The sequence below is a fragment of the Carassius auratus genome, chromosome 3 (genome assembly GCF_003368295.1).
Source record: "Carassius auratus strain Wakin chromosome 3, ASM336829v1, whole genome shotgun sequence".
Classification (NCBI taxonomy): domain Eukaryota; kingdom Metazoa; phylum Chordata; class Actinopteri; order Cypriniformes; family Cyprinidae; genus Carassius; species Carassius auratus.
Genome location: NC_039245.1, coordinates 25115094 through 25140540, shown reverse-complemented (window position 1 = coordinate 25140540; position 25447 = coordinate 25115094). Strand labels below are relative to the sequence as shown.

The following is a 25447-nucleotide window of genomic DNA, read 5'->3' as shown; positions in this document are numbered from 1 at the left end:
ACTATTTTTTTCTTTGCTTGTAATTTGGTAAAACAGCATGGCCAATCGAGAAGTTTTAATTTATTTTTTAATCATTGTCTGTGGAATCGAGGACTGTGGAAATGACTGTGAGCTGGGGACGGTGTATACAGACGCTGGGATGTCCTTCGAAGACGTATCAAAGATCTGGTGTGTGTTATGATGAATGCATAGAGTTGCAATTGTCTGTGGCTTGCTTGGGCCTCAGACGTTGTTTTTTTTATTAACGTAAGGTGTATCATCAAAACTCTCATGTGTTTGTCTAGCAGCTGGGTCCTTCGCTTCTATGTGTGAGATATTTTTAATGATGAAATGAAACAGAGTCAGGCGTTTGGAAAGAGGTATATATATATATATATATCCATGGAGGTAAAGCTATTTGTAAAGCTGCTTTGGATGAAACATTTCCTTCGAAGTTGGGGAAAAAATGTGTGTGTAGTTTTACGTTCCTTGTTTTGCTATGCAACCTGAGAACAAATCTCAGCTTATAAGAATCTCAAGTTTATGGAAGTCTGTGTCCACCACGCGACGCGATACCAACGTAAAGATAACTGTGACTTTTTTTCTTTCCATTACACAATTCTTTTTCACAATTCATTTTTTTTTTTTTAACATCTCACAAGTCTTTCTTTTTTTTTTTTTTTTTCAGAATTTCAAATGTACAATTCAAAACTCCAGAAGAAAAAAAATCATAGATTTTTTTTATTTTTATTCCGCGTCTATCTCGCTAATATATATATATATATTAGTGCTGTCAAACGATTAATTGCATCCAAAAGTTTTTGTTTACATAATGTGTGTACTGTGTATATTTATTATGTGTTTATTTAAATACACACACATGCATGTATATATTTAGGAAAAATTTTACATTTTATATATTAAACGTATATATGATATCGTTTATATGAATAGAAATATATACATCCATATATTTTCAAAATATATGCTGTATGTTTGTTACTATATACAAATATACACAGAACACACACATATTATGTAAACAAAAGCATTTATTTTGGATACGATTAATTGCAATCTTTTTTGCACGCAATTCTATATTCTGCCATTTTATTTCCTCTCAGAATTCAAAGTTAATATCTTCCAATCCGGAATTTTTTTTTTTTTTTTTATTATTATTGGAATTTTCGATTTCTCTCACAATTTTTACTCTTTCTTTCTCAGAATTCTAAATTAACTTCTCTCAATTTTTCCAATGAAATAAGTCAGAATTGGGATTTTAAAAAGTCACAATTATCTTTTTATTATCATTATTATTATTATGAGGTGGACACGGGCTTTCATACGAGTCTCTTAGGTTTGAGAATGATCACTTCTCACTTGTTCACTTTAATATCGACCGCTCTGAGAGTAATAATGATTGGTATTCGTTCCAATGTCACACGGTGTGTGGGAACGCAAGGCCGCAGAAGCACAACATTGCTTTCAGTCCTTGCTGAAGAAGTCAAAGAATAAGAAAGTGTTTTTATCGGAAGGCTCAGGAAGATTTTTCAAAGTAGTTCAAAACAGCCAAGATGGTGGACAACACTGTTTTTCTGAATTACCCATCAGCCTCAAGGCGCCATTTTTAATGGCCGTGATCTGATGCTACGGCAGCTCTGGTGATCTACATCTCTTACAGAATAAAAACAACGCACAAAATATAACATCTGAGGCTTCGAGGAACCTCTCACAAGGAGGAACCTCTCACGAGACACAATACCTGTGTCCGTCCATTTAAGCTTTAGTCAAACCCTTTGCCTTAAAAGTCAGAGATTTGTCTATATAAACTACTTTTATAACCATTAGTTTAAGCTCTGTACAGACAGAAAGACTTATACGAATGTGAGTGTTAGGAAAAGACGTCTGAAACGAAAGATTGCTGTACCTCATCCGCCAAAACCTATTTGTGTTTGGCATCAGATTCCTGCCACATTTCAAACTGGTAATGTTGAGGCGTCCTAATAACATTTTGTACATCCAAAATAAAATTCTTTGACCATCCCTGCTAATAATGCACATTACGCTGAAAACACCCAGTAATGGACATGTTTTGCCACTGTGTGTACATCTGACATCTTTTCCCGTCAGTTCTTTTGTTGTCCTCAGAAGCAGACACGTGGTCACCGAGAAGGGTTTGTGAAGACGTGGGATGTTTGTTTGCTGCACTTAATAACCTGCTGCCTGAAGGGCAAGATTTATTTACAGAAATGCTAAGCTAATGAAAGACCCCTGCACATGCTGTTACAGGAAGAGGGGATGTACATAATAGGGCTGTTTGTGGTGGACACAAGTGATTTCATTCTCCACAAATATGAGTGATCTTTTTACTGGCACAAAAGGATAAGAAAATAAAGGAAATAAGAAAATAAAGTGGCTGTTGTTGTGACTTTCTCAGGTTTGTGTGTTAAGTTATAATCTACTTAAGGAGATGTAAGCAACTCTCTCTTCCACTAGATGGTAGAGTATCATCTCTTTACGTTTAATACACAGACTGTGATCTAGCTACTGTGCCATGTACTTTAAATACCGTCTACTTTATGCACCTGTACTTTTTAAACAGTAGTGCGACACATTATTGACACATAAAAGTAATTTCTTCACATTGGAAACGAAGGTCAAGTTGAGCACAATGCATTATGGGAGACCGTATTCTGAGTGATTTGTTTTCTCCCATGCACTCCACATCCAGGATTATGGATGAGCAATGCAATATTTAGAGTGGCAAAGCAATAAAGCATAAACGATTAACTCAAAGTGCAGAAAAATTGTGACATACAAAGTCATTAGGTAGGGTCTGATACTATATATGCTCATTGAGGCTATATTTATTTGATCAAAAATGCACAACAAAATCGAATATTGTTTATATATATACATTTCTGATTATGATCAATCTTAAAAACAGTTATGCTGCTTGATATTTGAGTGGAAGCCTTATAAAGCACACCATTTAGCTATTTGTAACAAACGTTAAACTCTTTACTGTAAATTTAGTGCATGCATACATTTAAATCTAATTCAAGGAAGAGGATTTGATAGGCTACTGAAGTTTGTGTAGAAACACAACAGCACATTTTTTGCCCAACATTAAATATGTTTCTCCGTTTTCCTGAGTGTTTTGGACTTTTGTCCTGAATGTTTATCATTCACACAAGCATTTCACTTTTATCATTATATTATGCCATGTGGTTAACGGTAAGCCAGTAATATGACAACCAAATATTTCCCAGCACAATGCATGATTCACCACGTAGCCTACTCGACACCAAAAAAAACAAAAAATAAATGAGACTGACAGTTCATTTTATTATTCTGTGAAAGCGAATCCATATGACTCACAACAGGAAATGATGGACTTCGGGTAGGATAGTTTACAGTTACTTTCCTTACACAATGGCACACTTAGAGGAAGACATCAAGTTACAATAGAGAATAGGTTACATATTTACATTTGTGCAACATTCATTAGAAATGTGTTGTCCATTGGATGTTGTTCATTAATAGTGACTCCATATGTCACTTTTGATTGCAACATTCAACAGAGCCCACAGTTTCAAAATCTGCTCAAAGGAATAAAAGATAAAGCTTGGGGTGGAAATCCACACCGACTTTAAGCTATTCACGAATAGAGTCCAGCTGATGGCCATATCTCTGGGAAACTCTCTTATCGCTGTCTGAGCAACTAACCACATTTCTCCTACTTCACACGCCATGGACTTCACTTCTGACACGCAATAGTGGAAAAAGGCTTGGACCATTTGGACCATAACTCAATCTAAATGATATAGCGTCACATTGTCTTATGATGGTTTTATTAACTCTAATGGGAAGCAAAAAACAAGTTTCTGGTCTGTCAGAGGTTTGAAAACCCAAGAAAAAAAGAGCAGTGCATTCTATTCTTATATTTGCCTTATAAGAAAATCAAAGACGCCCATCTAAAAGTCAATAAAAGAGTATAATCCCCAAAGTTGGCACAGTTGGAAGGTGAAACAGGAACACTCTTAAAATAAAGGTTCTTCTTTAGCATTTGTTTCCAGTGAGTTTGTCTGCTAAAATATTACTTATTATATATTATATATTATATATATATTGTATTTTAGTTGTTTATTTAATCATCTTACTGGTTTTCACATAGAGAAATTCATGTTTCCATTGTTCAAGGCTTTGTATTCATTATTTTGCATTAATGCAACTGATGTTACATGCCCATAATCATGTCTTTAAGTAATATTTGTAAAAACATGGACATGCAGAAAATAATAATAGAAACCACTAATAATAATAGAAACCACTATAATAAGGTAAATTATTAGTATAATACATTGGTTTAAATGAATATCAGTTATATAAAATGTTAATCTTTGCTAATGTTGTCTGAACATAAAATGTAAAGGTTGTACATGTTCTTATTGCCATATGAAATAACAAACAAAAACTATGCTCAATGTATAGCCTATCTGTGGAGTCTCAATGGACATCGTGATGGTATAAAAATGCAATGAGAGGAGAAATTATAGCTTTCATGCAATACTTTTGAGATGGAAAAACAACAAATCTGATCGTACATTAAATATTAGGCTACATCTCTTCGCTCACCATATGATCATTAATTACCAAAATACCACCAATAATGAAATTTACAGTTAGCAGCACAGAGAAACCTATATGCATATATGTTAACTTAAACAGATGGTATTTTAATGACAGGGTTTTTCAGTGATTCAGTGTTGTTTAACACAATAAGCAGTAAAAACGTGTTACAATAAACAAAGGTGTCTGTTTCAAATGTAGGTTGGGCAAGCATCTAAGAGGAAATCCTAACTATATTTCCTTGAAGCTTCTTATAACCCAGCGGGAATCTTTTCTCTTTCTCTTTTCTTAGCATATTTCCTTGAAGGTTTATGACTATAGCCTACGTGAACATCTGCACATCACTTACTGATTTATAAATAGTCTATATGTCATCAGAATTATGACACACAATGTAAAGGGCTGAGTAGGCTACCAAATCATTATGATGCACTAGTTTTAGCATACAGTAACGTTACCGCCATTTCCCGCTAATACTGATTGCGACGTATCATGTCAGTTACGTATTTTCATTTTTCCTGATGTACTTATTACTCTTAAAAATAAAAAAATTCAGTCTCCATCAATAATGGGCCCATTTCCACTTGAAACATTACGATTTTGCTGCTGTTTGGTAGCCGTCTCTAAAGTGTAAGGTTTCATTCATAAAGGGGATATTTCACCAAATCGTGGCATCATTTACCAAGTTACTCAAACTGTATGAGCTTTTATTCTGCTGAACACAAAGATATTTGGAAGAATTTTGGTCACCAAAGAGTTTTTGGCAGCCATTGACTTCCATTGAACCCCCCCCCCCCCCCCATACTTTGTAAAAGTTGTTCTGCTGTGGTTCTTTGACATAAGAGAGATCATGTTACATGTTGACTAGTTGGCTTATTTAAAAAAAAAAAAAAGTTTTTGTTTAGAACCATACTTTTATTTGCGTATTAAAATTGAGAGAGAAAAATATTTATTTGTAAAACAACGTACTTAAAATACTGTATTTTACTTCGTAAAACAACGACTGATCGATCGTTGTATAATATTCCATCCAGACTTCTTCGAGGAATATTAGTGACGTAAGAGCGGACTCTCCGGTTTATGAAATTGTAGCGGGAGCGAGTGTGCGCGCGCACCGGTTCACGCCTCAGGCTGGAGGCATAATAAATATAAAGCGCGCATCAGACCGTCAGTCAGTCAGTCAAACACTAGACAGCACGAACACATCTACTGCAGCACAACCTGGTCAGCATGAGCGAGCAAAGATACCCCGTCGAAATCCAGCTTGTTGGAGTGATGCAGAAAGAAGTAGTTAAAGTAAGACACTTTTTATTTTATGCATTTGTTCAAATTTCAATATAGCTACATTACTGTTGTTTGGAATAAGATTATTAATGATGTTTTTTTTTATGTCAGTGCATCAATGTATTACTACACACAACACACATTATTCTAATTTATCAGCATTAGTCAAATTAATTTATTATTATATATAAATACTATGATAATAGTCTAATAATTATATAATAATGTAACCGCATCATTTTTAAAAAGTACTACTGTAAAAAAATAATAAAAAACAGATAACCTAAATAGCCTATGCTTAATTTAGTAAAAGTTCTTAATGTTTTCAAAAAAATATAGCAGAATATTAACATTATTATTATTTTTAAATGTCTAATATATTTTCCCCTTCCCAGCTGTACATGACCACTGTACTCTGGTCAGATCAAAATGAGATTACTGTGTACAGATCGCTTGAAGACTTCAAAACCCTCCATGTAAGTCCCTTATTTCACTTAAATTATCTATCTATCTGTCTATCTATCTATCTATCTATCTATCTATCTATCTATCTATCTATCTATCTATCTATCTATCTATCTATCTATCTATCTATCTATCTTTCTATTGTCAATTAGAATAATATCTACGTGCTTACTTCTGTAGAGACAACTCAAGAAGAAATTCCCTCCATCAAACCCCATTAGAAGGTCCGGAAGGATTATTCCCAAATTTAAAGGTAAATACTTTGCCAGCTGTTCATTAGACAATGTGCAAAGTACAACCCTCATCATTAAGTAATATACACACATATATATATATATATATATATATATATAGATTTTAAAATATATATATTGTTTACAGCTGCAAGAGTGCAGAAGAGCATGCAGAAGTGGAGCCCCAGTAAGTCAGTGCTCAGACTGAAGGCTCTGGATGAATACTGCGGTGAACTGCTGAATAGCGATCCTCGTATCTGCCAGAGCTCAGAGCTCCTCCAGTTCCTGCTTCCCAAATCCCAGGACCTCGATTCTGACTTTGCAAAAAACAGGTAAGCGGCTGCTGTAAAAACAAGCGGAGTCTAAAATAATAAATACATGCAAAACAATACAAAGTAATAGAAACAGAACTAAATTAAAGGTTGTGTTTTGTTCGGCAGTATCGTGATCATGCCATCAGAGACCTCTCTGGGCAGCAGTAATCCTGGAATGAACAATGTTACTCAACCCTTTGTTGCTGAAACATACCGGTGCATAGCTACTTATGAGACCAAGGACACCAAGAATCTACCCTTCAATGTTGAGGTGGATGAGACTGTGGATGTGCTCATCAAGGACCGAAAAGGTGAGAACTCCTCATGTGGGCTTTGAAGTGTTTGCGAGTCTACACAGAGAACAGAGTCTCTAAAAATGCTCTTGCTGTACTTTGTTCTCATCAGGATGGTGGCTGGTGGAAAATGAAGCCAAATGCCTGGCTTGGTTTCCTGCTCCGTATCTACAGAGAGCTGAGATGGATGATGATGATGGTCCTGATGTGATGGATGGCGGAAGTACGTACCGGTTTGGCAGTTTATAATGTATCCCGCAAGTATTTATTTATAAAATAAAACCGGTTTGGCTGCTCATTCTTGTGTTCTGAATCAGCCTTCCTTTGGAAACCAATAAGGAAATCAACCTGCTTATGCTAATCCCACAAACTTTGAGAATTCATTCATTCTGGTCACTTGTCACAAGACTTAACCAGATCTTATTTTTCCACCCGTCAGGTGTTTTCTATGTTGCTGCCAAAAGTTACAAAGCCACGAACAGTGATGAGCTGTCAGTGGAGATCGGGTCTGTGGTGGAGGTGTTACAGAAGTCTGACAACGGCTGGTGGATAGTGAGGTAAATCTCCCTAATGTTTACTGAGAGCAATGAGCGGACCTGTTACCGAACGGGCAGGAATGCTTTACCTGCTCACTTGACATGCAGAAGAGTCTGGAAACTTACTTGGCACTTGCTTTACATCCTCATTTGTGTGGACTAGTTTTGCCACTTTGCTTCTTCCTCGTTTACTTTTCAGTAAAGGAAACCAACTTACCCAATGATTTTACATAATGCTAAATCTAGATCATTCCTCAACGACTGACAGCTGTCTTTGTTTCTCCTTCAGGTACAATCGAAAGGCAGGATTTGTCCCATCTATGTACCTGCAACCGTACAGTAACCCACGGATTCGCCTGATGCCCACTAAGAGGGAGATGACCAGCTCCACTTTTGACTTGGCACAGCTTCAGCGCCCCGGAGAATATTCCCTGCAGGTCTCCGGCCGAGAGCTTAGCAGATCCCAGGGCGACCTGGGACCTCTGGGAAGCACCTCGGTCTCACGTTTGGCGAGTGGGTTGCCGTCAACCCGAGTGCAGTTTGCCAAGAACGGTCCTCAAAGCAGTCTGAGCGACGACAGCGAAGCGTTCAGTGACGAAAGCAGCTTCTCCGGCAGCGATTCGCTAAATTGCTTGGATTCGGAAGAGCATTTATGCCCGAGTCGCACCCCTACGCCTGACTCCTCGGGCAGCCTAAGTCCTGAAAGTGCTGGAGAAGACAAGATGATCAGCAGCAGATCAGACTCCAGACTCCACAAGATGCCCTCCACCCCTAAGATCCCACCCAGACCCCAAGCTCAGGAGATCCTCAAACGCTGCACCACCGTCACACGCAAAAACCTCCAGAGAACCAGTTAGGGCAATGTCTCACGCACTTTACGTTACATAACACACTATTGTCCAGCCAGGACAGTTGCTTGATGCTAATGTGATTATTTGATGGGCTAATGCGCATTTATTGCAGTAGAACTACGTCTAGATCTTATTCTTGGAAGAGAATATTGCGTATGTTACAAATGATTGATCGACATGTTTCTAAAGAAACCGCTCTTACTCTAATAGATTAATGTTCTTTTACTAACAAAACAAATATATATATATATATATATATATATATATATATATATATATATATATATATATATATATAATGATCAACACAGCCTAGAAATGTTTTTAGAAATCGGATACATAATACTTGTATCTTTCTTTTATCGTTTACCCTCTTTGAAGAAAAAATGTTTTTCCATAGTGGAAAATATTAGTTGTGCCTTATATGCATTGTATATCCTGACATATACTTGAACACTGTACACTCTTCAGAGTTGATTTGTTGTCTGTTTTCCCCATGTTGGTTGCCTGTAAATATGAAATAAAATATTTAACCCTAAAAATGGCATCACTGGAGTGTTAATTTCAGCAAACGGATTGTTAAAATGTACAGAGTTTTTGTGTAACCAGATGTGACTGCACCAAGTGTTTCTGGTGTCCTGTAGCCCTGCTTCTGTTGGTCTAAACATGACTGGGTTTAGGACACAATACTATACACACCTCAAGAGCATCTGGTTTAGATATTATCGGTCAAAAAGGAGAGTGAATTGTATAGACGCAGCTCTCTTTCATCACAGATGAGCTTGGTGTATGTAACGCTCACGGCACTGTGAGATGTCCAACATTCAATACTGTTTCAAGCACACACGACACAACGCTTGCAGAAGATACTAAAGGTTTCAGGAGAACCGAAGCTGGTAAAAAAGCAACCGTATTAAAAACAGGACTGAATGCACACTGTAATACTAAGAGCATGAAGAGAGTTTTTGGGAACTGTTGTTGGATGGTGCTAGAAGTTCAGTGATATTCTAGGATTGAGATGATAAAGGGTTCAGTACAAGTCCTGTGGACGGTGCCTTTATCGATTACCACAGAAAACACTTTTATTAAGAAACAGAAGTCAAAATAAATAAAAAAAATACAAGCATCACTGAGAACAGAATGAAAACAGTTTTTTATTTGTTTTAATATGAACCGTCATTCACTAAAATGTATAGTATTTAAAATGTAAAAAAAACAATCCCTTTAGTTGTTTAATTTGAACATTTATTCAGATTTATAAATGTTGCCCATTGACTTACAAATAATTGCAAAATTACTATAAATACAATTTTCTTGCTTTTTCATAATCTTCATGATTTCAAACACATGAACGAGTATAAAATCTTCACTAGATATGAACACGGTCTAATTTGAAGAAGGACAAAACAAGTACATAACACTACACTTCAGATTATTCTGCAGTTGGTGTGGAGATACAAACAGGACACTTCTGTTTATATCAAAGCGATTGACTCCTGACTGACAGCTACAGCAGCCAATCACCTTACAGTTGCTGTTTTGGAGGGGTCAGTCATCTCCATGACCTCGTCCTCATCTTCGCTCTCCTCACTGGACACCTGACCTCCATCTTCGACACGGTTCACTCCGTTCGTTTTCTTGCTGCTCACATGAGCGCTTTTAGATGTGCTCACACTGTCATCTTCATCGAGGAGCTCCTCGATTTCCTCTGAATCCTCCTCCAGATCTTCCTCTTCCTCTGCTTGCTGCTGAGATACTCTCACTGGTTGCTTGTCTATGATGAAGATGGATTGAGGGCTGGTGTCCATATCATCATCATCATCATCATCATTCAAGTTCACACTAGAGAAAACCAGCAGACCAACAGGTGACCGGCACGTAAAAACTGCATCATATTATTAAAATAAAAACAAACTGTTTTATATTTGAATTTATTTAAAAATGTCATTTATTCCTGTGATGCAAAGCTGTATTTTCAGCATCACTGATCCAGTCTTCAGGGCCACGTGCTTTATATTTTTTGTAGTGTTCAAAAGAATGGCATTTATTGAAACAGACAACTTTTTTAACATTATAAATGTCTTTAAAGTCAATTGAATGCATCTTGACTGACCCCAAACTTCTGAATGGTAGTGCACATTTAAAACTTTGTGAACATACCCCATATTTGTTCTGGCATGAAACTAATTTTTATTTTTTTCACAATAACCCGGGTGTTTCAACACTTTCGGGTTATTTACGTCCAAAGGGTTTTATTATTACTAATAGTGCGTGTCTGCTGATACCAAACATCACCAAACATGCTGTGAGGCACGAGTAATAACGTCCGTTCTGACCGTTCAAACATCTCCAGCAACGTAAAAGAGTTTCTGCTGATCTAGTGCAGAAATCATTTTATTTACATATACGTGCGTTTCATCCAGACTTCAAACAGATGCTGCAGGCTTTGATTTTTGCTTTGAGCCGAGTTCAACTCAATCCATATTTTATCTTTGAGCATGTCCATGTTAATGAAAAACCAACAATTGGAGAAACTCTTTTTTTTGGCGAGCAGCTTCACACAGCTCTTGTATCGTGCGCACTCCAAAGAGAGCTAGCCAATGTCAACAACAGCAAAGGAAAGTTTGCCGATGTTTAATAAGACAAACTCAATAAGATGTTTACTGACTGAATCTTTAATAGGTGAAAGAAATGTTTAACATTTCTTAAAAGGAAATCTGGGTGCACTCTATTTATTTAAACCCACTTCCTGAAAGACCGTAATTAAGCGGTGACTCGTGTAATTCTCAACCGAGGAAATAACTTTTCAAATAACTGAATGTTGTACGTTGCCGTTTTTATGGCTCAAACGGTTTAATATTTTAGTTTAATATTCATAGTTAGGAGTTTGTTCAGATCATTAACCCCGAACAATAGTGATACAGATGCTTCCCTTAACAGAAATGAATGAATACAATACCAGGATGTTAATACTGTACCTGTCAACACCACCTGTAACACGCATCTTCTGCCACATATAATCGAGAAACATTGAGGCCTGCAGGAGACGGCCGATCCGCTGCATGTGTCTCTCTGCAGGAGGTGAGAAACGATCACATTTATTACACTATATTTCAATGCAATCGTCATTTCTTAAGTTCATCATGGCTCAACTGTAATAGAAATAAACCCCCACCAGTGTAGGGTATGAGTCCCTCGAGATGAGCACGAGTGCCCTGGTACTGCAGGATTTGGTCTGGGCTCAGGTGTGTGAGCAGCACCTGGAGGACGGCCTGGGCGTCCAGACAGCTGCGGGAGTTAGTGTTCCACACCACAGAGTAGCGCAGCACCGACGCTGGACACAACACACATCAGTCACACAAACAAGAACAACCTGCGAGCGAACGCCTAGCACCGGCACATGAACGACGGCTACCTTTCTGATCCTGACGGAGTTTCAGGAGGGTCTTCTCTAGCTCCTGCATCCCGTCCTCCTGCTGGCGGATCTCTGTTGAGGGTTCAAGTGTCATTTGACAGACTTTTTGACAGATTCCTAAATTATTATATATATTTTTGGGGGGTATTAATCATGACAGGTGATCTACATGTGTTTGGAAATGATCTGAAATCATTTACAGCAAAAACACATTTTTATTTAATTGTAGATTTGTCATTTTTAAGGGTTTGACAAGGTAGAGCAACGCTGGAATTTCTGAAGGAGTGCTGTTGATTACACCTGTCATACTCTGTTTACACACGGCTGTGGTTCAAATAACCTTATTCAAATACAAGACAAACTCCCCAGACATCCTCTTACACAATCACAAGTCACCATCTGGAATTAGCAAGAGTTTGAGTTACGACATTCAATTCCGTGAAGAAAAAAAAAACACTGAAAACAAAAGTGCCCGTTTAAAATCACTGTGGTTGGAGAGTAAAGCAGAGGAATGACGGAAAGCACCTCTGATGACTCGTAACGCAGTGTGCGGCTGGTCCAGAGAGATCGCGATACCCAGAGCCTTCACGTACTTCTTCTCATGAAGTAAATTGGACAGCTCCTGCTGCCTGTGAATACACCACAAAACCCAGAAACGCTCACACGACATGCTTCTGACACTTTATTTCAGAACGACAGACAACAGTACGAGACGATGCTTTCAAAAATGATTATATAAAAGGGAAGGTTCAGCAAAAAATTTGAATTCAGGCATCATTTAAAAACATAAAACCTTCAAACCTGTTTATAAAAACGTCATAAATGTAATCCACATGAACTGAGTGGCTTCATCCACTCCAGATTTAGCCTCTGCATGTACAGTTGTGTTTCTATTCAGCATATTTGATGAGCTCTTTGCATGTGTGTTGATCAGTGTTTATATGTGGATACAAGCTTTCATCGTATAAAGTGAACGTGCCTCTTCATGAGACTTGGATTAAACCGCTCAACCCATGTGGATTTCTTTTAATGACGTCTTTTTGAACTCCGTGAAAAGTTTTCATGGACTTTTAATGAACTCGCTCAAGATGTCATTGAATATATCTTTGTGCATTTGTGTTTGGAGCTACATGACGGTGAATTTTCATTTTGGGGTGAATTATGCCTTTAATATATTAGAAAAGGACACTTTTAATGAATATGACCATAACAAGTCCTGAAAATGTTCAGGTTTAAGCCATGATTCATCACGACCAGGAGAGACGGAATCAGATCAGGTGAAAGTAAATTGCTTTAACGGTTCAACACACAATGTGTCAACATCAGGATTCAGTTGTCAAAGAGATAAAGATTTAAGAGACAGAACTTGGCTACTAGTTTGGTTAACTTGGCAAAATGTTTTGGCATCCAGTCTGGTCAGTCTTCAATCAAATGTCTACACGGCTCACTGGATTTGATTGCTACAGATTGCGATGTTGGCAGCGACTTACTTAAGGACCTGGTCTTCTTGTTTGGCCTGCTCTTCTGCCAGCTCCACTTCAGTCACATCCTTACAAGAAAGAGAAAGACAATGAGAAACAGAAACAAACGAATGCACTGAAACTGTGGAGCATGGATGCACAATGAAAACAAAAACACAGCAACCATAAGCAATGAACAGAAATGTTTTTTGCTGAAGTGAAAAGTATTATTTGCGCACTATGGACATCTATTCTTTTCACTTTGGGAGAATGATACTATAGATCAGTATCCGGTTTCACACAGTAATGGGTGTAGTGAAAATAGCTTGATAATTAGGAGGCGGCGTGTTCATAGTTTTGGTTATGTAATGTGCATTATCTAAGGATGTATTAAATGAACATCCAGTTGTGAGATTGCAATCATTTGTTCTATATGCAATTTTTAAAAGAAGCAGCGTTAAGTAACACAGACTGCTGTTGTGTGCACCAGCACTCATTAGACAACTGTTTTGATTTCACATCTGCCAACATCATTAGGACTAGAATCGACACGTAAAGAGAGCATTAGATCGTGCATGCATGTGTATTCAACATGGATAGATCACTGTAACCTTCTGACCTACTTGGCCATGTACACAAACTTTTATGTGAGTCAATCAGACAATATAATGTAATTAGTCAGAATTTGTAAATCATTAACACAGCCCAAAATTGTTTTTGTTTTGTTTGTGTTGCGAAGTTAAATCGCACACAATTTGCCTAGCACATTATTAAAAAGAAAACCATTATCTTTCTCTCTCTTGATGTGTCTGAAGATATAATTATATTGCAGGCCCAATCAAAAACCTCCTAAATGAGTTTTCCCCAGGATTCTTTGATTAATAAAGAGTTAAAAAACAAACAAAAGACATCTATTTGAAAAAAATATTTTGTAACATTATACATGTCTCTATTTTTGATCAAATTAATACATCCTTTCTGAATAGAAGTATTGATTTCTTTACCAAAAACTAAAAAGAAAATCTTACAGACCCCAACATTTCGAACGGTTATGAAAGGCAGTGCATAAGAATCCAGATATGAGGAAGTAGAACATAATCATCTTAATGAACAGTGCCACAGTGTAAAACAATGAGCCTTTTCTCCTGGCGAGGGGTGCATTGATGATTGGCCGTCTCAGATCAGATGTGCAAACATACAGCAAATACCAAGAGTTTGTACTGTTGCACTTGTGCTCCAGCACACCTGAGTCTGAGCTGAAACTGACTGCATCAGGAGACTGACCTTCCACAGAGAGATGGTGGAGTCCGCTGACCCCGTCACCATCAGCTCGTCTCTGCTGCTGCCGTGCAGAGCCCACACTTTGTCCTGGTGAGCATCGAACGTTTTCACACACTCGTTTGTTTTTATGGTCCACAACTTCACGAGTCCATCAGAACCACTGAAGGATGACAGAGAAAGAGATTCGGGTTACTAGAGCCAATGTTTGGTTGAACTAGTGCGCTGTAAAAGACTGTACACATCATAAAAAACACTCATACTAATAAAAGTGAAAGTTTATTAGTGCATTTGGATCGCTGTCAGAAAATGTATAAGGAAGCACATAGTCTACCTAGACACGAGTTGAGTTCCTCGACTCACAAAGATGATCTTTAGCACAGAGGCATCATGTCCCTCGAACGTCTGCGGAGATAAAACACAGAAATCCTCTCAATCTACTTCAGCGCTTTGAACAGAATGCAAACGTTTACTTACAGCGATTAAAATACAGAACGGTTTCTCACAGCGAAGTCAACACAAAATCACTAATACATAATAACTAATACATGTTCCTGGTCTCCATTGATTCATCAGTGCATGTGAAAACCATTTGCTTTTAAATAATACCACTAAGCCTGGTTACTTTTTGGGACCATTACAGTATTTAGCACTCATTTTATCACTAAATCAGATATAGTCAAATCCCATCTTCACATTTTGTTGGAAACACACAAAACTGTTGAAATATAAATGGACAGCAAATGCAGTTTCATGTTTAACTAAATCAGATTTGACAACACTCATCATTACGATGTGAAGATATTGTGAGAGGTTGCAAAGCCATATTATGTTCTCCAGATAAAACTACATAGCACAACAGTCTGGTTTTGCAAATAAAAATCCCATTAATAATCTCCATAAGGGAACTGTTTTTTAATGATAACTTATGAACCTTTAAAGGCAGACCTACTGTGAGCTACGAGGTTGTGAATCGATGGTATATGCTTTTGTTAAAGCCATCTGTCTGTAGTATTTCAACCCATTTTTAAATTAGGTTTGACAGCAGAAATCCTGGTGAAACACTACATTACCCATAATTCTGCAGACATCTCCACCAATCAGAGAACTGAAATCACAGCAAAACTCTTTAGGACCTGACCACTAGCATGAAGCACTGCAGTCAGTTTCCCTACACTCTCAAACTACTTAAACGAACATATCAGGCTCATTTTCCTATTGAGTTAAACAGTGGAGTCCCTTTTCCTGATTTAAACAGTTGACTTTCACCATTTTCGAACCCATTCAGTCAATCTCTAGGTCTGGCGGTAGCACTTTTAGCTTAGCTTAGCATAGATCATTGAATCTGATTAGACCGTTAGCATCTCGCTCAAAAATGACCAAAACGTTTCTATATTTTTCAGATTTAAAACTTGACTCTTCTGTAGTTACATCGTGTACGAAGACCGACAGAAAATGAAAAGTTGTGATTTCCTAGGCCGATAACGCTGTGAACTATACTCTCATCCCAACGTAATAATCAGGAAACTCTGCTACCATACCACCGGTGCAGAACGCAGAGTGATATTATGGAGCACCTGAAAATAGTCCCAGTCATTTTTGAGCGAGATGCTAACGGTCTAATCCGATTCAATGATTTATGCTAAGCTAAAGGTGCTACAGCCAGACCCGGAGATAGACTGCATGGAAACAACAAACAGAACTAACAAATATTGCTACAAGTGTGATGGCATCAGTTAATAATAACTGATAATAATATTAATCGACTGGTTGACTATGTCTCGCATTAATTTTTCAGAAAAATCCCGTCATATGCACACAAACTGAGTCACCACATAAGCTACTACTAAATATTGTAGAAACGGAATTTTCTGTAAAGTTGCTTTGTAATGATTTGTATCGTAAAAAGAATTTGAAAATGGTAAAACTCAACTGTTCAACTCTAGGGAAGTTGGAAAATTAGCAAAAAAAAAAAAAGTGTTCCTTTAAATATTTGTATATATGTGCATACTTTGCAATAAACTTAAAATGTTTTTTTCCCCATTCACATAATCAACACTGTTAAGTCAATATTTCCTCATCATTTTAAAGTTGACTGTCACAATGCTACATGGTACTCTAGTTCTTTCCCTCATAAAAGCTTTAAGTACACAGTCCAATACCTTTTTGTCCGATTTTTGCTTTAAATCAAAGTTAGTGATCACATGATTCACCTGCTTGGCTTGGTTCATGTCTTGTAGCTATTTAATATAGATATTTTCTTAATCCTAATTGTAAAACTATTTTCTAGAATCCACATATCAGACTTGCCTGAACAGCTCTTTAGAAAAGTTTTTGTGTGACTCACCTTGAGGCAGCTGAAGTCTTGAATGCTCCAGATTTTGATGGAGCCGTCCGCTGAGGCCGTGGCCAGGACCTGGTCCACAGGAGAGAACTGAACACACCAGACCCCTCGACTATGACCTCTGAAGACGCCTAACAGACTCAAATCAGCCAGCGACCAGAGTTTGGCCGTGCGATCCTGAGAGCCAGAGGCCAGCAGCTTGTCATTGGGAGAGATGGTCACACTGTTCACATCCTGCAGGATCACATGAGGACGAGACAGGACCACAGAAGAGAAGATGACGAGAAATAAAACAACAAACTGGGGAGTAATGGATTAAAAGTAGCAACACTATATTTATACTTTTAAAGATTAACTTTTATTCAGCAAGGATACATTACATTTATCAAAAGTTAAAGTAAAGACAAGTATGATGTAAATACGGATTTCTATTTTAATTAAATGCTGATTTTGGGGGGATCTTTCAGATTTCTGAAGATCATGTGACACTGAAGACTGGAGGAATGATGCTGAAAATTCAGGTTTAATATCAAAGGAATAAATTACATTTTGAAATATATCATAATAGTAAGCAATTATTTTAAATAGCAATAATATTTCACAATATTTCTGTCTTACTGTATTTTGATCAAATAATGGCAGCCTCGGTGAGCATAAGCATTGAACAAATCTTACCAATCCCAAACATTTGAATGGTATACAGACATAATAAAACAATTAAAATGTATGTGCAGAATACTGTACTTTGTAAATTAGGCCTGTTTATTAAAATAATAACATTTATTATGAACAGTTCACAAAATAATATAAATGTAAATACTGCTGTCAGTTGCCACGTTTACCATTTTTTTATTATTGGTAATTAGTGTGTAATTTAAAAACACCTAATTGAGACCTCTTTTTTTGTGTCTGATGAATAAAACTCTAATGAAAATTAATTTATATTATTTTACATATATTTAAAAAGCTTAAAATCCTTCACAACACTGGAGGATGACATACTCTAGAGCATGGTGACATTTGTTGAACAGAGATTTTCTGAACGTGACGGGGCAGTGACCCACCTTGTCGTGAGCTTTCTCTGTGAGTCGTGCTGTCATCAAGAGCGGTTCACATCCCACATCAGGCAGAGGGTCAGGCAGATCCCAAACCTTAATAGTACAGTCCTGACTGCCCGACACCAGGAAGCCTTTCTTTAACCTGCGTACAGCCACAGGGTTATTATGATCAACTAAAACAGATTTAAAAATATACATTTTATTATTGAAATACTTATTTAATATGTAAAATAATACAATTTAGAAGCTGCTGTTAATAATGGTTTTTCCCATTTATATTTGAGGCATTGATAGTGTAAATTTTGTATATTTGTGATATTCAAAGGAAATAATGCAACATTTCAAATTTTTTACTTTATGCCCTAAAAATAAAAGAAATACACTTGAAATTTAAAATATAAATAAATAAAAGTAATTATGGTTAGAAACATTAGAAACCAGTATACCGTTATAACATGGATAGTTCTGTAGGGTCCTATGAAATCAATTTTAATTTTTCCTAAATTCGGTTAGATTTTTTTTTTCAAATTCCATTTTTTGTTTTAATTTTTCTAATTCTATTTTTTCAATTTTAATTTTTCTCGACTCTCTTTTATTAGTTAAATTAAACTGTATTTATCAAAAAGCATGTCTAATTAATTAAAATGATGAAACTTAACTTTTAATAAATTGATGTGAAAATGTGTAACAAATTACATATTTAGGGCCCTATAAAATGTTTAATTTTTCTCACCATATTTTTTTTAATTGTTTTAGCATGTTTATTTATTTCAATGCATAAAACAATGAAATGTATTAATTTATTTCTTAAAGTAAATTCCCTCAGAAATTCTGTATTGTGTTTTTACAGTTTCCTGGTCATCAAATGAAGGCATAAAACATTCATTTATCTATTTATCTTTTAATTATTGAAAATTAATTATTTTTGGCAGACAAAGGGGATTTACTATTAAAATTAAAACATGGAAGAAATTTTGTGTGATTATATGTTTAAAAAAATAATTTGCTTCATTTTAGTAATAGTAGTAGGCTATGTACATTCTGCTGAAAAATAGTAAGAAGCACAATGTCTTCAAATCAAACCGGACTTTTATTTTGACAGGTTGCTGTGAATATCTTTACAGTTCTGTGTATGTGATGTGACGCTAGTTTTCCTCAAATCAAACGGTCAAATGCTCATGATGCTGAAATCAGATGCTGAAATCACCGCCAGCGTCACGCGTGCTTCCGTGTGTGTAATAAATGCAACCTCGCATCTGCTCCATTCATTAACACAGACATGAAGAACATTCAAGATTCATATTTAAATAGACTTTCGCTGCTTAATATTTACAGATACTAGTCCACTTCGTAATCTGATTTAAGTGTAATGACCTAATTCTGATTAATTAATTCATAATTTGATAAATTCCGTGAATTCCATTTTTATGACTGGATTCCGTGATTCAGTCCATGTTTTCATAGGGTCCTAGTCCTGGTTTCTTTAATCTGATTAGACAGGTCATGTTCAAAAGTAAAGTAAAAAAGCTAGTAGAAACTTCATGAACGATATTAGAATAGATTATTATGATCAGGCCTGTCGCAACCATTGATTAAATATGACAGACTGTGTTATCAGTTCAATAAAACGACCTACAGCATGATCACACACTGCAGGTGTTTCTGAACTCATATTGCTTGTCTAATGGAGATCAGACCTGGAGCAGGCGATGGAGCCCACAGCATTGGAGTGACCGCTGCCCTGAGCCACGCAGCGCACCTGACCGCTCTTCACATCCATCTTCCACAGCCTCAACCAGTTGTCCTGTGTGAAAGGTCACATAAAGGTAATCTTTTCAAGTGTACAATCAGAACCTGAGGCTTTGAGTGGCGTGCCAAGCCACCAGTGCAGCTTTTTCCTCAAAAAAGTAAAAGGATCACCTTTGCACAGCTTGCAAACATGGAGCCTCTGCGGAAGACATCGATAGATAATATGGTATCTGCAGAAAGATTGTCAGATGATTTAAAGATTACTGTGCATGGACAGTGTGGACAATGCAGAGTGTTTAAAGTTTAAAGCCAGCTGTTTTTTTCTCGAAGAGAGAAGATGAATGCGTTTCACAATCCTGGGATGTCGGGATGCAACTAACAATGGATCTTTCATTAAAAGACAACAAGAAAAGCACAGACCTGTCAAAACACCCTGACACACATCAAGCTCCCCACTGACACTGCTCATAAAGAACACTATTTATATTACTTCCTGCCTGATTATGAATACCTCAAACAATGTGCGAAACTGAGCGAAAACATACAAACACACAACGGCGTAGCTGCATTTTATATTCAATTATCATAATACTTAACATGAGTTTAAATAGATTTAATAACTTATGTACTTTTCGAAATAAACATTTAATTGACTTGTATTTCTGTAATAGTTTTAGTATTATAGTCCTTTTTCATTTCTGCTTTTTTTCCAATCACTTTAGCTGACAACAACATTACTTCCTCTTAAACCTCGCCGAAGAACAACTATTTGATCAAAATGAATATTTCGTCTAATCTGGTGTGTTGTCTTTCTCCGAAGCATGAAGGCTGTCGCACTCAATCAAAGTTTTGGCGTTCAAATGAATCTAATTTACATATTTGAATCTAATGGTAATTTCCGCTTTGGGAAAACCACAAGGAAGTGCATTAACAGCACACACACACACACACACACACACACACACACACACACACACCTCTCAACCTGCCCAGACAAAACTTTATACTACTAATCTTTTTATTGTTCCAATCAAAGTGTTATTTATTTTAGATACTTTTATTACTACTTTAAATTAGTTTATTATTTAATATTTTTCTATCGCAAATTTGAAAGTTTTAGTAATGTTGTACTGTTTTTTTGCTTTTTAATTTTTATTTTTTTGTATTAGTTGTTATTTTTATTTTATTTCATTTCTAGTTTTAGTTAATTATAATGCCCCTGGTTCTGTTTTAGCTCTGGTTAGCTTAGAGTCATGTGTTTTCTATCGCTCAAATGTGTTTTTTGCATAGAAATGCGTTTTCATTAGTGTCAAATTAAATTACTGATACAGGTTCCTGTGCAAAGAAAACTTTTTTTCTTGATTACCCCTTGCCGGTCTAACAGTGCGGTCATGTGATATCAGTACTAATGCTTACAGTGCTGTATTAAACAGACAGTTCTGAGCTAAACGCACACAGTATACACTGCTCTCTAGTGGCTCACTCACCTGTGTGTCCGTACAGAATCTGACAGCTGTTAGTGGCCAACTCAAACACCTTCAGCTGAGAGCTGTTAGTGGCCACGACTAGGTGTGTGTCATCCTTCCCCAGGAACTTCACATCCAGGATATCATCATTGTAGCCGACAAACTTTATAAGGAGAGAAGAACAGTCAGATGTGGCTATATCTGGAGTGATTAATGTGGATGGTAAGGCGTACCTGCTGCTGCACAGTGAGAGCGGGCATCTGATAGATGAGGATGTTGTGCTCTGCGGTGACGGTGGCCAGTCTGTTGGACCGTGGCATGGGCAGAAGGTGCATCAGACTGCGCGGGTCTAAGTCTCCCTCCTCTGTTTTGAGAGCTGGAGCATCAGGCAGCACCTGAGTGAACACACAGCGCGCCGAGCTGGAGTCCCACACTCGGAGAACACCTGCCGAAACAGAAGAACACCAACTAAGGGCCAGACAGAGAGTTTTCGATATATACAGTGCACTGAGGCACCATACAGCGCCCAGATTATCGGATTTTTTTTTTAATGAATGTGCAAAAAAAAAAAAAGCCTAGAAATAACCAAATTGGACATTTTTAAACAATTGCACTTAATAATGAATACTATTTTTGTTCATCAATTAAAAGGGTCTGTATGCATTTTTTATTTCAACAAGATGCGGCAACTTTATTTCAAATAAGATATAAATGGTCTCATTGTTTAGATTGAATAATATTATTTTATTTGTATTTTTTTTAAGAAAAGCTATTCGACTGCTATACATGCAGCCATTAATCCTAAAGTTACATTTTAATTACTACTAGTAAATTTAGGCATCAAAATGTTGTAATGTGAATATTAATCATTTTGAGATTTGATAAAAATTATATGTAAAAGAGTTATTCAATTACTAGCTTTAGATGATGACAAACGTCTAAGTTTTAAATGTGCATATAAATTAAATATCCAATATTAATGTAAATTTAAATAAAGAATAATAATATCAATATGGTATTGATAACTTGTATTGGGGAAGGGGCATGTGTGTTGATGCAATTTGGGCAAAAAAAAGAAGGTTTCATGCTCATAAAATTTTAAATTTTATATATATATGAAGAAATTTTTTTTAAATGACAATAGTACATCAGTAATACTAAATAAACACTGATACTGTAGTTGCACCTCTAGTCGGTTTATATTATGGCATTTTCTATTAAAGTGGATTGTGATTTGAGCTACAGTGTTTACCTTTACTGCCAGCTGTGACAAAGTGTACACCTTCACCCTTCACACCCATCTGAGAGTAATCGCTCGTCCCAGGGAGAAGAACAACTCCTTCCACAGCCTGAACATCGACAAATAAGAGAACGCCATGTAAGATTACAATGCTGTACTTCCAGAGTAATCTGCTTGTTTTTAAGGCACGATACACATATAACACAGCTGAGGTGAAATCAAGATAAATGCTGAGCTCTTGAGTCACAGTCATCGTCTCACCTCATACACAGGTACAGTCCTCTTCACCTCCTTCTTCTTCAGGTCCCAAACTGAACAGATTTTGTCTCGGCCAGAACTGAAAATGAAGTCAGCGAATCTCTTAAAATTGGACCGTTATAAGGCTGAATTCTTCAAAGGATTCGCCTTTTTACCTGATCAGAGTTTGACCATCAGGAGAGAAGGCCAGCGCTGTGACCGCACTGTAGTGGCTCTCCAAAACACAGATGCACTTGCTGGTCCGCAGGTCCCAGATACGGATCCCGCAGTCCACGGAGGAAGAGAAGAGCTGCAGCCTGCTGATGTCTGGATGAAACTCAACCAAACTGAAAGAGAGACGTTACAGCCTTCATAGACGGCTTAACAACCAGCTGAGCCAGTGTTACAAACTGACAGAAGGTTTCTGAAGGCTCTTACTGTACAACACCAGACGATCCTTTCAGGTTGTGTGTGCAGTACTGCTTCACAACGTCCCACAGCTTGATGGTGCCATCACAACCACCTTCGAACGCAAAAACACATGCTCAGGAAAAAGAAGCGCGCTAAACTGCATTGAATGTGCACTTGCATTCTACTTACAATCTGAACAGTACTAGAACAAAAAAAGTCCTTACAGATAATGTAATATTATTTAAATAAAAGGTCATGTAAGTGCATACTTTGTTTCCATAATAATGACTCTTTCTAAGGTTTTCTAAAGCATCCTTTTCCACAAAGCTAGTGCTGAGTAAAGTAATTAAAATCAAGAACTCAAATCAACATATCCTAGTATCATGTTTTGCTGTGTTATTAAGATATGCCTGAGTCTGACCTGTAGCCAGCAGGGTGGAGGTGCAGTCAAAGGTCATGCTGGCCACAGGCACATTGTGGATGGCCCTCCACGAGCGAGTGCACTTCCCCTGCTTCCAGTCCCACTGCTTCAGGAGCAGAGCCCTGCTGGCCGTCACCAGCATCTGCAGAGAAACAGCAGAAAACACCTCAGTCTAGAAACATCGGACGGGGAAATGAAGCGGTGAAGGACCTCACCTCATCATCAGGACTGAGAGAGAACGAGGTGATGTCCTCTTGATCATCCTGCTCAGAGAAAACACAAGAGAGAAATACAGGCAACAAGTCAAGTCACTTTCATTGTCACATCAGCACAGCACATGCAGAAATTGCAGAAACAATTAACATAACACCACAGACTTCAATAGGAGAAAACATGTAATATGCACATACTTAGTCAGTACACACAGTATGCAACAACAATATGCAGTTATTACAAAACCCACCCTGTTTTTAGGGTTGATGATTTTATAATTACACTTTAAATTCAATTTAGACATTCTACTAGCTACAAGTAACATAGTCACGAAAGTGTCTTTCTTTAAGTGCACTTAAATGGCCTTTTAGTTCATTAATGGCTTTTAAATCTGCAGGAGCAAATGGATAAAGTGTAATAAAATAAACACCTAAATGTGTATTTCCACTAGTCTGATAGAAGACGTTTTATGGAAGCAAAACTGAAAAACAGAAGAAAAAAAGAAAAAAGATCTAAACACTCCTAAACCATTTCAATATTGCAATACTGCCAACTTATTAATTAATTAAATCATGTATTTATTAGACAAAAGTTATCATGTGATGAGTGTTCATTTAATGATTTTTAGACAAACTAAAGTGTTTTTTAAGTGTTTGCCCACAGATGAAGAAACTGCAAGACACTGACCTGCTCAATGCTATGGATGATTTTTCCTGTATCGATCTGTAAAATGTTGACTTTTGGACCACATGTGCAAAATATGTACAGCTCATCGTGACTTATCTGGACGGAGGAACAAAACAGGTACAATATGCAGATATAACAGCTGTAATTCACAGACATGATAATATGTTTTCAAGTACTAAATGATGAACTTACCTGCACTTTTCCTCCCTTATAGAACGGCTCAATTTTGCTGGAGACTGCATAACTAAACAAACAGATGAGATGATCTTTAACTTGTAATTAAATAAGACAGTTAACAGTAATCTCAACTCGTCACTGGAAGTTCTGCTCGTTTAAAAAACAATCTTTCCTACCGAGAAAGGCCAGAAACGAAGAAAACCACACTTACTTTGACTTAAACAGCAGCGTGTTCCCAGCCATGACAACCTACAATGTGTGTACCTTCCCGTGAACGACTGTAGTTATTATTAAAAGCATTAGTATTATTTCACATACCGCTATATTTTACACGCATGGTGCATGTGTTCATGCAAGTGTCGCACGAATATGACGTAACACTAAAACGCAGGCTCCAGTGACATCTAGTGGCAAACCAGAAATATATTAGTATAATAATAATAATAATAATAATAATAATAATAATAATAATAATAATAATAATAATAATAATAATATAATTAAGCTATAATTACATAAAATAGTTAATATCATTACACTATTATTGTTTGGTACCGGAGAAAGTGTTTTAAGCATACTGTTTATTCAAATTGTACGTTCATAAGCGCAAATGTTTAAAAAAAAAAAAAAAAAAAAAAAAAAAAAAAATATATATATATATATATATATATATATATATATATATATATATATATATATATATA

The 25447-nt window shown here is 36.7% G+C and overlaps 2 protein-coding genes across 2 annotated transcripts; one reads left to right on the top strand and one right to left on the bottom strand.

Moving 5' to 3' along the window:
- The first annotated feature begins 5796 nt into the window (after positions 1-5796).
- Positions 5797-8815, top strand: LOC113042086 (NADPH oxidase organizer 1-like). Its single transcript, XM_026200665.1, has 8 exons — positions 5797-5907; positions 6291-6371; positions 6541-6613; positions 6742-6925; positions 7034-7218; positions 7313-7423; positions 7640-7757; positions 8026-8815. The coding sequence occupies exons 1-8, from the start codon at positions 5842-5844 to the stop codon at positions 8591-8593; spliced, it is 1386 nt and encodes a 461-aa protein (XP_026056450.1). The 5' UTR covers positions 5797-5841; the 3' UTR covers positions 8594-8815.
- A 1000-nt stretch (positions 8816-9815) lies between these two features.
- Positions 9816-25125, bottom strand: LOC113052301 (transducin beta-like protein 3). The gene is made up of 23 exons (XM_026216742.1): positions 24955-25125; positions 24759-24810; positions 24567-24662; positions 23882-23929; positions 23667-23808; positions 23273-23357; positions 23011-23181; positions 22859-22934; positions 22610-22706; positions 21591-21802; positions 21379-21520; positions 20063-20121; positions 19840-19946; positions 18149-18284; positions 17088-17318; positions 15075-15145; positions 14747-14903; positions 13493-13551; positions 12528-12631; positions 12003-12074; positions 11763-11921; positions 11566-11659; positions 9816-10429 (listed from the first exon to the last, which is right to left on the bottom strand). The coding sequence occupies exons 1-23, from the start codon at positions 24984-24986 to the stop codon at positions 10108-10110; spliced, it is 2724 nt and encodes a 907-aa protein (XP_026072527.1). The 5' UTR covers positions 24987-25125; the 3' UTR covers positions 9816-10107.
- Between the last annotated feature and the right edge of the window lie 322 nt (positions 25126-25447).

What these genes read in the sequence shown, in the direction of transcription:
- LOC113042086 (XM_026200665.1), top strand. Translation starts at nt 5,842, where the DNA reads ATGAGCGAGCAAAGATACCCCGTCGAAATCCAGCTTGTTGGAGTGATG. An exon ending in GATTATTCCCAAATTTAAAG is followed by an intron (nt 6,614 to 6,741) that starts GTAAATACTTTG and finishes TATTGTTTACAG; the next exon opens with CTGCAAGAGTGCAGAAGAGC. An exon ending in TGATGTGATGGATGGCGGAA is followed by an intron (nt 7,424 to 7,639) that starts GTACGTACCGGT and finishes TCCACCCGTCAG; the next exon opens with GTGTTTTCTATGTTGCTGCC.
- LOC113052301 (XM_026216742.1), bottom strand. Translation starts at nt 24,986, where the DNA reads ATGGCTGGGAACACGCTGCTGTTTAAGTCAAA. An exon ending in GGATCGTCTGGTGTTGTACA is followed by an intron (nt 23,182 to 23,272) that starts GTAAGAGCCTTC and finishes TCTCTCTTTCAG; the next exon opens with TTTGGTTGAGTTTCATCCAG. An exon ending in TGTCACAGCTGGCAGTAAAG is followed by an intron (nt 21,803 to 22,609) that starts GTAAACACTGTA and finishes CTGTTTCGGCAG; the next exon opens with GTGTTCTCCGAGTGTGGGAC.